General features: G+C 38.1%; 1 protein-coding gene across 1 annotated transcript; it reads right to left on the bottom strand.

Moving 5' to 3' along the window:
• Positions 1 to 1,026: 1,026 nt before the first annotated feature.
• Positions 1,027 to 15,517, bottom strand: LOC126378291 (uncharacterized). Its single transcript, XM_050026484.1, has 5 exons — positions 15,410 to 15,517; positions 13,947 to 14,051; positions 9,498 to 9,560; positions 8,051 to 8,350; positions 1,027 to 6,202 (listed from the first exon to the last, which is right to left on the bottom strand). Exons 1-5 carry the CDS (start codon positions 15,515 to 15,517, stop codon positions 5,996 to 5,998), a joined length of 783 nt encoding a protein of 260 aa, XP_049882441.1. The 3' UTR covers positions 1,027 to 5,995.
• Between the last annotated feature and the right edge of the window lie 487 nt (positions 15,518 to 16,004).

Genomic DNA, 16,004 nt, shown 5'->3' with positions numbered 1-16,004 from the left:
GAATTTCACTAGATAACCCAAAGCCGAATCAGTGCAGTCAGATCGTGGGATGTTTTTTCCCCCTCTTTAGCGCCGCGTCGCGTCGTAGGCAAAAACGTGCTAGAGACAGGGTAAATTATCCAATTATTATTAATAATGATTCCTTAATAATATACCACATAATTTGCACTTAGTAACTGGACCACCAGTGCTTTCGACTATTTGCAACCAATCCTTTAAAACTGGGTCACGTAACCAACAATCACGAAACTTTCGGGTGTACTGTGACTTAGGCATCTTGATCTTACTCAATATAAAACTAATTGTATGTATTACTAATAAATAAACTTTATATTGGTTCTTTCGCTCAAGTAACTCATAAACCATATTCGGTTGTGTTAGTGGTTAAATTCGTCATTTACCGCTAACTGAAAGGACTCTAATCCACTAAAAAATCCACTAGCCACTAAAACTAATATTTTTTCGCCGAACCACATGTCTAAACCACCAGATCTAGTGGAAAATCCACTAAGTTGGCAACACTGTTGGTTAGGTTGCGAGTTGCGAGGGAACGGAACGTAGCATAAATATTATTTATTTAAAATTTATGAATAATTATTTGTTATTGTTAAAAAGTAATATTCATTATATAAATGCAATAAAACCAAAATAAAACAGTAAAACATGACGGAAGCATAATTAAACAAAATCGATGTAATGTAAAAACCTGCATAAGAGTGAGCTAAGGGTCTGGGTGGAATGGAACGTCAATGCTAATACCATAGACAACGTGTTTATACTTTTTAAACTTTTAACCCGTCAATTGCATACTGTTTTAAAATGTGTAAAATGTACAGAAAATTATAAAATTTCTTGTACATTTTTGTAACATTTTATTTGAAATACTTAAAATCATTGTAGGTTTGCGGGTAACAGTATAGATTACAAAGTCCGAGGAAAATATTGGACATATTAGAACAATATTTTCTTAGACATAGAGGTACCAAACAATATTGTATAATAAAATTCAGATTCAGTGTACGGCACAATAATTTATTATTATAACACAATCAATTTATGCGAACGTTGCTATTTGCTACGAAACACCGACAACACAAATACGTTCACTAAGTATAAGTAATAATTTTAATAATATGTATGCTGCTTAGATATTGTATAAATGTCTAATAATTATATCATCATCATCATCACCAGCCCATTAACGTCCCCACTGCTGGGGCACGGGCCTTCCCTATGGATGGATAGGGAGATCGGGCCTTAAACCATCACGCGGGCCCAGTGCGGATTGATGGTTATTAACGACTACTAATGCAGCCGGGACCAACGGCTTAACGTGCCTTCCGAAGCACGGAGGAGCTCGCGATGAAAACTTTTTTTTTATTTTGTGGTCACCCATCCTATGACCGGCCTTTGCGAAAGTTGCTTAACTCCAACAATCGCAGACCGAGCGCGTTAACCGCTGCGCCACCGAGCTCCTCAATAATTATAAATAATTATATTAATAATAATTATAATAATTATATAATTATGGTCAATTAGTAACGCAGAAATTATGAAATTTATAAAATGCTCACCTTAAAATCACACGATACAATTCACAATAACACTAAAATGTACTCAAAATTGTTTAACCTAATTCTTTGTAAAGTTCAATTAGTTATCATTTTAATACTATAAACTTAAAAACTGTGAGTGGGAACAAATTTATCAAAATATTAATTCATTTTCGATTGATTTCATGATAAGTAATTCATTTTTTTTAATGTGTTGAGTCATAGTGAGTATTTCCTTATCAGGATGGGCAGAACAGCGAATCTTCAGAAAAATAATTTGGGTCAGAGTTACAATATACTATACGTGAATATTCCGACACGTACCACTCAATCACAAGCTCAAGCAAAGTACAAAAAAAGCAAAATTGTACATAGGAACTGTGGAAAGGCTTCGGAAAATATCATAAGAATAATTATCACTTATTTGACTAAATATGATAAGGGTTTATAATATAAAACACACAGTACTAAAATGTACCTAAAAGGTACCAAAAACTCTAAATAATTAGGTACATCACTTTATTCTAATTTAATTACCTACTTTACTTACACGGGTTAGCTTTTCTTTACACACAGGTAGGTAAGGTTTTATAAATTAATAATTGTTTTTCTAATATTTCTCAAGGGGAATTTTAAATCAAAACTTTTTATCTGCTTTCGGGATTGAATCATTTCTAGTCCCAAATCATTTTGGCCACAACTTTTTGTAAAATATTAATGTCTAACCTACGGGTATTATATAAATATTGTATACCTACCATCCAACGTACAATACAAACCTTAATTTACTCAGACATTTCAATGACACAACCACCCTATATTAAACGCAAATTGTAAGTTATACCATGGTACAGATTTGCCTCAAGTGGCAACCACTACTTTGGTAGATGAATGGAGAGTACGTATTAGGGTCTAAAGAGGCCACGTTAAGGCAATGAGAGACTTTCCAGGCTACATTCCGCAAAAACAATATTGATCATTGCTTAATTATTCAAAAATACAATGTAATGGCAGAGACATAAATAAAAATAATTGATGCTTGATATTTGGATCAGATATGGTATAGAATTATATTGCTACCTATATGTCTTCTGTTTATTATGATGATAATAATAATGGGCGGAAGATGTGTTGTGCCCGGATGTTATTACAACCGGTGTGGTTATTACACAAGGGTTATCTATCATTTATACCAAAAAAAAAGATGCATACATTTATCGATGAAATTAGAAGGTTAGGCAAAGGCAACTCTGTACAGCGCCATCTATATTTTTTTTTTTGTAAAACGTAGCCTGGAATGTCCCAAGTTCATATACAAGGCAATATTGCTATTGTCAACAAACACAGCAATATTGCTTTTTTAGATGATTGCTTCAATGGAGCCTTTTTAACCCCCGTGCAAAAGTTCCAGCCAAGTGAACGCCATTTGAAGCGGTTGGCGATTTCTGTGGTGATTTTATATTTATTTTATTCCATTCCATGGTATAATAAAAAACTTGCAAAAAATACATACTCTTCAAATTGATATTTTCTATAGGACAGTTAAGCCTACCTTACTGAACTATAATATAGGCTATTTATAAGTGACATCCTAACGAATAGTAACGGGGTGATTCAGACCATCAAGTGTAAGTTTCCGTCACTAAAATTATCATGAATTTTCCGACAGAAAATTCCACTTGATATCAACTCGGAATCCACCGGATTTACACTCGGAATTTTAGACACCCTGTCTAAAATAGGAGTAATACCTATATACCGTTGCATAAGATTGGTAGCAAGTTGTCTTCCGAGGAAACGATATAATATACTATATTCAGCCAAATAGGTAATGTTATTTGCAGTAAATCTACAGTCAAAACAAAAAAAAATATCTATTCATCAACTGGAAGAGTAATTCATAAAATAAATATCATATTTTAAGATAATAAAATATAAAATTTTGTTAAGGAGTGACGTAAACGTTTCCACAAGGCAAAAGGAAATTTATTCCTTACAACAATAGAAAAGTGTCAATTCACATCAGTCTTACATGGATTAGAGGCCATTGACTCACTTTATTCGAAGATTTTGTATTTATAAACACTGTCACACGAAGCCGATAATAAATATATCAAAGCAGAGGTCCCGGTCCGATTTATACATACATACATAAACTCACATCTATTTTCCACCGGAGCAGACATTCAATTTCCTGCGATCCTGACACGCTTCTCTTGCTTCCTGCTCATTCATCAATCGAAAACAAATCGTAACGAATTGAATTCCTTCATTTGATTGAGTTCGATTTATAGACGGTTCAATTTGGGGAAATGATCTTTCATCACGATGGCAAAGATTTAAAGAAATGGATATCTCTTTTTATTCTTCCGCAGTATTATAATACTACCTCTGGGTTGGCTGGAAGAGATCTCTCTTAGAGATAAGTCCACCCTTGTAAACGTCCGTTTCTTGTTTGTAACTAGTTGTTAAGTGCAATAAAGTATATAATACTTATCATGTTTCTCCATATTTATTTTCGGCTACGTATGGTTAGTAAGTCGCATATATCACATATTTAGGATAATACAATACACACATTAGGGTCACTATTACTACCACATAATAATTATCATTAATATGAGAATTACTTTTACATTTCTTACGCTACACAAAAATGTTTCAAAATCGACATAATATATTTGATGTTAGATGAAGGCAGTTAGAAAATTGCATTCCATTGCCTGTGATGGCGCAAAATATGCGCTTATACAAAAAAACAGACTAATTTATAATTCTATTAACTTACAAATATCAAAATCTTGCTACACACAAAAGAGCCCTGAAAGCGAAACACGGGCCGGGAAGCGGAAACTTGAATCAAAACGCAAACAAAATTCTGCGTCCCCTCCGCTTGTCCCGTTTTCCCAGCTCTGCGTGTATCAAGTTTATGAGTCTAAATAAGTTTTATGGAATATTGATTCAACTTTTAAATTATATAGTGCTGATATAGGTACAAAATTGACGATTATCATTAGACATCGATTTATAGAAGACAAAAAAGACTACAATAGTTACGAAAATAGTTTCTTTTATATTTACAAAATTTTGTGATTGACACTAGGTATTTATTACGTTTTTGACTTTATTTGAAAACTGTGTTTAAAGAAAGTTCTCTCTCATAGTACGAAAAGTGTGATACATAAGTTGTGAATACAAATGGGGTACAAGAAAAGTATCCCAGTAAAATACACCCTGGTCCTGCGATAATATACCACGCAAATTGATAAAATCAATCAATCAATCAATAATACTAAGTAAATAAAAAAAAATCACGTAGTACTAAGTAATTTTTTTTTAATGATATAAAATTGTAGTCTAAAATATATAAAAATAACATTATTCTAATACATAGGATCCTATACACAAGCGTAACTTATTTAAACATACAAATATCATGTTACACACCAACTTAACTAATAAAGTAAGTAGATACATAAAATAATTTTATTAATATTTAAATGTATAAAGTACGGTATTTATGATTTTTTTATGAGGGTTATATAAAGTGATGTGACGTTTCAAAAGTGGGAACATCCCGACAGCAAAAAGGCGCAAAGGTTATGTAAAAAGAGCTTTATTTATTATCTAACCTTTAGGCAAAAAGATCAGAGTACAAGAAAGAATAATTTGCAAAAGAAAACCAGCCAGTGTCTTTGAAAATATATTATTTTCACAGCTGTCAAATGAATCGAGCATTATTTGACGGTGTATAGTGGTCGATATAATCTAGTCTAATAGGTAGATATAATAAAATTCATTATAATCATCATTTATACGAGTATTAGTCGCTCAGTCATTGCAATCTAAGTCACTTTATAGGTAGTATAACTTCATTGCATTTGTATTTAAGTACTTATAGATCTAAACGTTGTCTATAGAACCACAACACCACATACAAAACAGAAAATATATTCAGTGCAGATATTAAGGTATTTTAAAGGGGGCAATGTTTTTTCATACGAATCAAGGGGGCAAAAAAGGTCACTTTGAAGCAATTCACCTAAGAAAGTATTTGACATTTCATACACTTATTTTTAATGCGCAAATGTCAAATTGCAATATTGCTTTTTTAGATTAATTGCTTCAATGTGGCCTTTTTGACCCCCACTTTGCTTCGACATTTTATTTAGCTTTCAAGCCACTTCACTGTCCGACCTGTTCATATAATTTTTCATTACATTGATATTAACACGCTAATTGACAAACTTAATGTCACTATGTCACCACGATGGTTATTCCAATGAATAATTGCCACGAAGAAAAGACGGCTAATATTTTGTTGTAGAAAACACCAAACTTTCCGTTGCCTACAGAATACTAAGCAGAATTCATTGATCCAAACCCCTGTAACGTTCCACTTTGCCCATCGGCTTTGTCAAGCCACTTTGTCCTCGCTCGCTTCACTGCACACTGCAGCCTACACTGATCGCGCTGAAGAGTGGGGCAGCGCCTAGGCCTCCATCACCGTCGGTGACTCCTGTGAGGTACTTCGCCCTCTTGCAGTCAGGGCAAGTGCAGCTGTCTGTGAGTGTGCACAGTCCACGGGCCGTCGCGATGGCCTCCCATTTGATCTGCTCGTCGAGTGTGCCACTTCGGCTTAGTAAGTTCTGAAATTAAAGTTTTTATTTTATTGTAGACGTCATTACGTCTATCTTCAGCAATTCATCTGACAAGCAATATCGTAAAAGTAATTGCACAATGTCAAGAAATGTCAAATAGAAATATTACTTTTTTAAATGAATTGCTTTAATGTGGCCTTCAAAATTCAAAAATTCAAAAAATATTTATTTTTCAAAATTGGCTTACAAAGTTAGCGCTTTTTGAACGTCAAACATAATTAAATTACATATTATGTAACTAGCTGTAAAACTACTACCACATCGGAATCTGTAACGCTGAGGGAAAGACGTGGCCTTTTTACCCTCCTGGCCATTGGTGGACGACATCGTCAATTCCTCGCCTCTATCGTGTGGGTTGTGAGTTGAATTACCAACCTCAATTTAGTAAAGAGGAAAGATGACCGTTTTCATGTTCGTCTTTATTGTTTTCATCAAGCTTCGTATTTTATAACTATATTGAGGCAACGAATGCTGTAGTTTATTATGTCAAAACGTCCATCAATATAGCGTGTGCTAGTTTCGCATACATTGTCCAAGTGCTGGGCAAAGGCTTTATCTTCATTCCACGTACATTTCAGTGGACTTCTACAACTGAATTGTAGTAAAAGTTCCTCCTCGTGACAAACAAAGGCACAATAAATAACTAACAAGAGCGACATAAAAATTGAATTAAAAGATACTTCGCTGCTACTGTGTGTTATGGCCTTATGGCCGTCGTTAAAGTGCACAGTTGTCCCTTTACGACTTTAGTTTTATAGTAGCTGTTAAAGACGACACGTTTGGAAGAAGTAACGAAGGAGGTACTTATTATTGTGTTAAATCTGGAGATTTCCTTGCGGGTGATGTGATACTTATTAATTTATTGGCTACTTGTAGGGTTGATAAGCTCTAGCTATAAATAGTTTCCTACAGTTCTTTAGGTATATATCTATGCCCCAAGATGCGGTCTTTGGCGCAGTATAATTCCGACCAAGTAGTTAATGCCATTTGCGAAAAATCTACAATAAGTCACAAAAACGCTGCCAACTCCATTTGTGCCCTTTTCGGAGAACCACCCAGTTGGCCATCGGTTGACGAGATTTACATGGAAACATTTAATTAGCCTCCGAAATCCGAATCCAGACGACCTGAAGTAGAGATAACTGTTCAGGTGAAGTTTTGAACGGATCGGAACTGTGTTGTGAGTTTAGTGCTGTCTAGGTGGCAAAATCTGAATGCCATCGAAATTATAACGTTTAGAAAACTTGTTCATATTTATGTTTTTGTGACGAAAATGTTCCAAAAGTCATAACCAATTTATCCTTGAAAATAAAATACATCCCTGAACGTACGAGTACTTATATTTATGTATGTATCATGTAATTCAATCCCGCAATAAAACCCCGACATGTTTGAACAAGCACTTTCCTCTAACAAGCCACTTGCGCAGAAAGCGATATTGTTTTGAAGGGCCATACAAAGTTCCACACAGCGGATCAACTTTGTATTTGCTTTTACCTGTTACCATTAATTGGCTCATTATGAGTTGTAAACAACTTCTTGTAAGTCAAACGAAAGTTAAATGGATTTTGGAAATCATAATGGAACGGTAAGCCCTTTTATGAGCACGAGTGGAGATGGAAGTGGTTAATGCTACCTACGGCAAAGAATAAGTCACGTCAATAAATAAAGACGTTGGTCTCCTCTACCAAACCCTAGTGGAGCAGAGTGGTGGAGTATGCTCCATACCCCCTCCGGTTGATTGAAGGGAAATCTGTACGCAGCAGTGGCACGTATATAGACTTCTTATAAGTATTTTTTTTATTTTTTTTCATTGAATTACTTTCAAAAACATACCTGCATAACTTCAACGTTGCTAGCTTGCCACATATCCAGGTCCCTCAACTGTTTCTCCTCTTTAGATCTACTTTTTTTCGGCTTCTTCATCGTTCCGCAGTACACCGATATATCCTCACTGGGAGCTACAGAAAGATCGTCCATCTGTATGGAGTTGCAGTCAGCTGATGTGGAAGCGCCGTCGTTGTCGATTTCGAAGGCCAGAGTTGATCCAAGTTCGTCATAGGGCTGATCCTCGTGTAATGTTAATGTGGACGTGGCGTCGGTTGACGTCTGGTTTTTTAATGGGTGGTAGTTTACCTAGAATGAGTAAATTACTAAGATAATCTTACATAAACAACAGTTCCAGATTAAGGCTGCGTTTCCATTGACGCACAGCTGTGCGGAGAAGAGCGGAGATGTGCGGATTTGACCAATCACAGCGTTCGAGAGAGCGAAAAACGAAGACGCTCTGTCACTCTCTCCCTCATGGTGGTTGCTCGATTCCTTCACATCTCCGCTCATATCTGAAAAGCTCCGCGTCAATGGAAACGCAGCCTAACTCGAGGTTAAGGCTACAGTTTTAACCTATTAAATTTGTATATTTTTTTCAATTTGTTTTCTGATCTCTTTGACACTAGCAGAACGGTCGTATTCCTAAGCGATCCATGGCCATAACCTAAAAATAACAATAATAACAACAACATAATGATTCTTATTTTATAATGTTACCTGTATGAGGCGTGTAGATAACATTGTTGAATGGTAATAAAGTTATTGAAAATAAACTCTCGTTCGAAATCCTTTAGGGTGGCGTAAGCCCCTTATAATCATAATAAATACTTGGGTGGATTTTTGGGTGTACCTTTTTACATACCTATAATGACTGTATAAGTGATATTAATTGCGCGTTAGGATATTTATTTGTATTAGGAATCGAATGCTCTACTTTGTTGTAAACGCATTGAGAAGAAAGCAAACATTGTGCCAATTTTTTTAAATAATTATGCGAATTACGAGGACAAGAGTGTCCCTATTAATCAGACGAACAATGTGATCACGATCTCGTATTTTTGGATCATAATTGTTCATAATCTAAATCAGACTTATAGCATAGTGTAAGTACATAAATACTTTCAAGGCGAGGTGTGTACCGTTGAAGGGTTAAGTACATTTCTAATCATAGACAAACTAAAGAAAAACGTTTATGTTTTCTATTTAACGTACTTACTTATTTATGAATTTTAATAAAGAAAAATGTACCTAATAATAATTGCGACATTTTTGTTTTTCTATGACGTCACAGGGTGCTTTTTCATACAAATTCCGTAGTCGTTTCGTGTTTGACGTTTAGTAAAAAGTAACTGATTTGACTAGTTGAAAACTAGCATATTAGATGGTGTGTATCCGATAGTTTGGCGTGGTTTTCTTATCGATAGGCAATATTAGCCAACACTACTCTCCTTACCTGACTATCATCAGCTCTGCTGCTTAAACTTCTCCTTCGTACCGGGGTCCGTTTCTCCGAAACCTGCAACAATGGTCCTGTATCAATAAAATAATTACTTTGGCTGACTTTGGCCCCGATTCCTGCAGACACCTCCTAATTTTACTTTAAGTTATACCTGTCATTTTCTTATCCGCCGAAAAGGAAAGGGACGGATGATTGACAGCTCTTAATTTTAGGAAGAATGAGTAAATGATGAATAACCCGGGCGAATCAAAAAGGTGTCTCGCTGGTATGCAAACCTGACGTGTGCTGTCAACATAGGTGTACTTCGTAATACTTCGTATGAATAACAGACTTAATAAAATGCATCTTTTTTTCCTTGTTTTTGGGTATTATGACCCTTGTTATTACACCCAGGCACGACGCATCTTCCACCCATTATTATTCTGATGAAAATAAAGAGAAGCAATATAAGTAGGTAGCAACAGACAACCCATATGAAATATGTATAAGTAGTCACGTAGCCATATTATGTAGTCATGTGTAGTAATTGTAGTGTTTGGCAACTGCAAACGTTTATCACGTACTCAGGGGTGAAGGAAAACACCGTGAAGAAACCCACATTCCCGGGAAATGGGTTTCGGAAGTACGTGACCTAACCTGTATTGGCCTTGTTTTCCATTTACGAGTTAGAAGGTAAGAGAGCTTTAATTCTAAAAATAATGTGATCCAAATATCAAGCAACAATTATTTTCATACATGCTTCCGCCATTGGATTGTATTTTCGAATAATTACGTACTAGGAATGAGAAAATAGGTAACTATCACGTTAAAGCTGAACAACGCCATCTACATTGTTTATGGTGAACGTAGCCTGGAAAGCCCTTATTGAGATATACAGGGTGTTAGTGACATCGTAACGAATACTGAGGGGGTTGATTCAGACCATGATTCTGAGTTAAAATCAAGTGGAATCTTCCGTCGCAAAATTCATGATTTTTTTTTAGTTTTTTAAAATTATTTTCAATTCTATACTTTTGCGATGGAAAATTCCACTTGATATTAACTCAAAATAATCAGATGAATCATCCCTCTCAGTATTCGTTATGGCGCATCCACACATGCCCGGCGGCACGGCCGGCGGCATGGCCGGCGGCCGTGCCGCCGGCATTTGCCGCATCTCAGCCGCGGCACGCGCGGCTTTTGGTTGCCGGCGGCAGTTTGCTTGCGGCTTCGATACGGAGTGGTAGTGTTGTCGTATAATTTCATAGAAGTAAATAAAAATGCGAAAATTGCAACCGCATCTGCAGGCCGCCGGCAACCGCCGGTAAAGCCGGCGGCCTGCATTCAGCGGCAAGGCGGTCTGAAACCCGGCGGCATAAGCCGGCGGCATGTGTGGATGCGCCATTACGATGACACTTACACCCCGTACAAGTACATAAGGTAGACATATAAGTAGGTATGAGTGTTAGTGACACCGTAACGAATACTGAGGGGGATGGTTCAGACCATGATTCTGAGTTGATATCAAGTGGAATTTCGCGTCAAAAAATTCATGAAAATTTTTCTTTTCTTTTTAATTATTTTCCAATCCATACTTTTGCGACGGAAATTTCTACTTGATATCAACTCAGAATCATGGCCTGAACCACCCCTCAAAGTTTTCGTTACGATGTCACTAACACCCTGTAGATTTGCTTCTGGCATTAACGGCCTGAAGGTGGTCAGTAGAGCGCGAACTTCAGCTTAGGGCGTCATCTACGAGGATTAGATTTGAAAGATTGAATCGGCCTTAGTTGGCCAAAAGCGATAAGCGCTGAATGAGGAAAATCGTCGACCGCGCCGGCGGGCTCGGCGTGGGGTTCTGAAATGTTGACGCGCTTCTTCTTCTTATCGAGTGGGTTGCGATGTGGAATACCAGCCTTATCAACCCTGATGGTCAGGGTTATGATTGAGCCGCCAAAGGCCCCTGACGTGGTTCACTTAATATAAAATAATTGGTAACACTTACGTCATCAATGGGCTAGCAATGGCGGCTTGTCATAGGATTAAGCATACCCGGTTTTCTTATAGCATGGTATTTACGTCCTTCGGGCGCCGATAATGGATAATCAAAAGTGGCTGCAACTTGTCATACGATATTTGCGGCTCTGCCCACCACATTAGGAATTATGGCCGTGATGTAATAAATGTTATAATGTTACGTCAATAACAGGGATGTTATGGATACGAAATTTCGGATACGGATCGGATACGGATTTAAGAATGATTATTTTACTAGATACGGTTACGGATACGGATAATAAATAATTTCGGATTATCCGTTAGTTTCGGATAATTTCGGTTACGGATATTTTTTTTTTTAAGGAATTTCAAAAGTAAAATACGAATAGGTAATAAAGTGGTTTTATTTATAACGACAAGTTATTATGTTATGACGACAAAAGAAGAAAAAAACAAACAATGCGCGCGGCTTGTGTGTCGCTGGCAGCGGCCGGCCGATCAAAACAACTTGTCATACCGTGTCTCAATTATTAGGCTCCGCCCCTATCCGGTATTATCCGAAACTTTTATTTCGGATTCGGATACGGTTGTGTTTTTGTATCGGATATCCGATAGTTGCGGTTACGGTTACGGTTACGGAGATCCCTAATATCCCTGCCAATAATAAACTTGTTTCTTGTACCTCGTCCAATCTATAATCGTACTCATGTGGAAATTTGAAGATGGGGAAATATCCTGGGAAATTACTTTCATGTGTTTTGATTCCTCACCCGGGGTGAGTTTTGTTTACTACCATAGTTCGGTTTTTAGTCATATTAGAGCCTATCATAACATCGACCTGGGATAGACATTTAGGAGTCGCCGTCGCCGGACACGGCTTGGATGATGATGATGATGAAAATATCACGCGTCTTTCCCTTTGGGGTAGGCATAGCCCACAGGATTCCATTTGCAACGACCTTGATTATTTTCGCTTTTTCCAATGTCAAACATATCTTTCTACATAACATACTTACAGAGCATTAGTGTCGTCGTAACGAAAACTTTGAGGGATTATTCAGGCCATGATTCTGGTTTTATATCAAGTGGAAATTTCAAAAGTAGGTAATTTGCAAAAGAATGGAATTTGTTACGGTGTCACTAACACTCTATCTACTTGTATGTACTTGTACGGTGTGTAAGTGAGATCGTAATGAATACTGAGAGGGATGATTCAGCTCATTAAACTGAGTTAATATCAAGATGGAATTTTCCATCGCAAAAGTATTGAATTGAAAATAATTGAAATAAAACAGAAAAAAAAGACATGAATTTTGACACAATTTTTGACATTAATTTTGGCGTAACGAATACTGAGCTAACAAAAAATTAACTATTTATTTATTTATAAACTATACACATCTGCCTACCCCTTAGGGGATACAGGCGTGATACTTATTACGGGCGAAGCGTGTACGACATAACAAGGAAAAACAGTGAAAACAGTGAAATGCTTTCTTTTATAGGCATATATTTGCTTGAAATAACTCTCAAATTGAAAACACGAGGTATGAAGATACTTCTGATATAATAGATTACCTTTAAATAGGTCGACGAAACTTCGGGGACGTACGAGGTCGGACTTATAGCCTTTTTTTGACGTGACTTATTGTAGATTTGCCGCAGATGGCATTAACTACTTGGCCGGACGAATGGGGAGCGCTGAAGGCTCTCACCCGGTACAACGTTTAAGACAACAGGCCTGAGGGTGCCCAGTTGGGCGCGAACCTCGTCTCAGGGCGTCGTTTGAGAGGAAAAATATTTGAAAGAATTAATCGACCCTAGTGGGTCGATAGCGATAAGCGCTGATTGAGGGAAATCGTCGACCACGCCGGCGGGGTCGGTATCGGGAGACTTATAGCCACACCCCGGACACTTCATACAAACAACCTCGTTTTACACAGACACTACACATTGACGTTATCGTACACGCGCATCTGTGTGTGTAACGTCTGACGCCATACGATTCAAGGTTCGAGGGGGGTGAGGTAAACCTATACGTAGTATAGGTCAGAGTTGCCGTTCTATACGTAGTATTATTCAGCCTGTAATGTCCTAACCAAACTAGGGATCACAAAGTGATTTTTGTGATATGTCCCCACCGGGATTCGAACCCGGGACCTCCGGATCGTGAGCCTAACGCTCAACCACTGGGCTACGGTGCCGTTGGTTGAGGTAATGAATGATGGTCAAGCGTAAGGTTCCTTGGAAGAAATCGGCTCATAATATAAGGCCGACAATGGACGTGTATGAACTTAATATGAATTATATGGGTATGTGTGTATGTAAGAAAGCATAATAACACCTACTGGCCAGCCAGCGAAAGTCGTATGAAAGCAATATAAAAGTACTTAAATAAGCCATCATGATTATTATATTATTATCGAGGAACCTAGCCTGGAAAGTCCCTCAGTGTGAGCTTACCTCATCATCTTCGCTGTCAATGTTCAGATCAGATATGTCTTCGGGCGTGAGGTCCTCCGTGAGGCCTTTACTCGTCGACGGTATCGGCGAACCGGGGGGTCCCAACTGCGAACAAAAATAGCTAGCCAAGGTATCTACAGTATAGCAAATACCTACATAGTCTTATCGTGTGGGTTGTGAGGTGGAGTACCAGCCTTATGAACCCTGAACCATACAGAGTGTTAGTGACATCGTAACGAAAACTTTGAGGGATCATTCGAGCCATGATTCTAAAAAACTAAAAACAACCATGAATTTTGCGACGGAAAATTCCACTTGATATTAACTCAGAATCATGGTCTGAATCATCCCCCTGAGTATTCGTTACGATGTCACTAACACCCTGTATATACATAATACATCAGCCTATATAACATATTTATCATCATCATCTCTTTAAAGTTATCCCGTTTTTCACAGGGCCGCTTACCTATTCGCTGACCTACCTGAAGATTTGACAGGTCCGATTTTTAATACTAAGCGACTGCCTGTCTGACCTCACCACTTCTTTGTACCTAAGGAAAGTAGTCAGGAAAAGACGCGCTTTGCCACCGCTCAGTCATTCTTCTTCTTATCGTGTGGGTTGTGAGGTGGAATACCAACCTCATCAACCCTGGTGTCTGGGTTATTACTGAGCCGCCAAAGGCCCCTGACATGGCTCATGTAACGACTACATATTTACATCTGTAAGTAGTAACCGAGCCCAATGGCTTAACGTGCCTTCCGAAGCACGGATCATCTTACTTTCGGACAATCAGGTGGTCAGCCTGTAATGTCCTAACCAAACTAGGGATCACAAAGTGATTTTTGGGATATGTCCCTACCGGGATCAGCCATTTGTGACACGTGACTGCACCATCCATCATGATCATCATCATTCATCATGTGTGTGAGGAGGCGGTTACTCCACCGACAAGAGCGCAGCTCTTAAATAGAGAGAGAGAGAGAGACTGCACCATCGAAGTTCTAGTCGCATGAAATAGAACTCAATGCCGACTACATTGCGATAGAAGATTTTTTTTATTTACTACTTGGCCGGGAGAATGGGGAGCGCTGAAGGCTCTCACCCGGTACAACGTTTAAGACAACAGGCCTGAGGGTGCCCAGTTGGGCGCGAACTTCGGCTTAGGGGTCGTCTGAGAGGAAAAATATTTGAAAGAATTAATCGACGCTAGTAGGTCGATAGCGACAAGCGTTGATTGAGGGAAATCGTCGACCACGTCGGCGCGGTATCGGGGTTCTAAAGTGTTTGGTGTCGCGAGCTGATTGGCTGCCTCTATGGCTAGCGTAATCGGGTCGTCGGGATCGTATATTATGTCCTTCGGACGCCGATAGGTACTTTTCAGCACCGTCCTTAAGCGGGGTGTATTCGGAAGTTGCAACTACTAGGGGAAGCGATAGAAGAAGAAGAAGTATGCAGGTACATTACCATTATCACTGCTATTGCTGGTCTGTAGTAGATTCTCTGTGGAGGGCTGGTCAGCCTGGTCGCGACTCCGAGCCTTGAATAGTCCAAACTTCGACGGCGCCATCTGTCGGAGGGGAAAAGTTACAATACAACAAAACGCTTGAAACAATCCTATGACAAGCCGCCATTGCTAGCCCAATCAAAACCATGTAAAATAAAATTTATATCCTTAGAATAAATCTTATTTTACACGGTTTTGATTTCTTTATTCTATGTCTGATTATTTATACCTACTTTATTTTGAATAAAAATTCAAAAATATTTATTCTTCAAAATTGGCTTACCAAGTTAGCGCTTTTTGAACGTCAAATATTAATTTACTTATTATGTAACTAGCTGTAAAACTACTACCACATCGGAAGCTGTATCACTGAGGGAAAGACGTGGTCAGAAAACCTCCCAGCACAGAACAGCCTCCTTAGTCTAGTGGTTAGAGCGCAGGGCTCACGATCTGGAGGTCCAAGTTCGATTTCCGATGGGGTCACTGTCGAAAATCACTTTGTGAGACCAACCTTTTTTGGCTAAGACATTATAGAATTGAATAGAATAGA

Source organism: Pectinophora gossypiella, chromosome 26 (genome assembly GCF_024362695.1).
Source record: "Pectinophora gossypiella chromosome 26, ilPecGoss1.1, whole genome shotgun sequence".
NCBI classification, from domain to species: domain Eukaryota; kingdom Metazoa; phylum Arthropoda; class Insecta; order Lepidoptera; family Gelechiidae; genus Pectinophora; species Pectinophora gossypiella.
Note: the sequence above shows the minus strand (reverse complement) of the source record. Positions and strands in the feature narration are given on the sequence as shown.

Coding starts and splice junctions, on each gene's coding strand:
- LOC126378291 (XM_050026484.1), bottom strand. CDS start 15,517: ATGGCGCCGTCGAAGTTTGGACTATTCAAGGCTCGGAGTCGCGACCAG. Junction 14,052..15,409: donor ATAGCAGTGATAATGGTAAT/GTACCTGCATAC, acceptor TTTTGTTCGCAG/TTGGGACCCCCCGGTTCGCC. Junction 9,561..13,946: donor TTGACAGCGAAGATGATGAG/GTAAGCTCACAC, acceptor CCATTGTTGCAG/GTTTCGGAGAAACGGACCCC.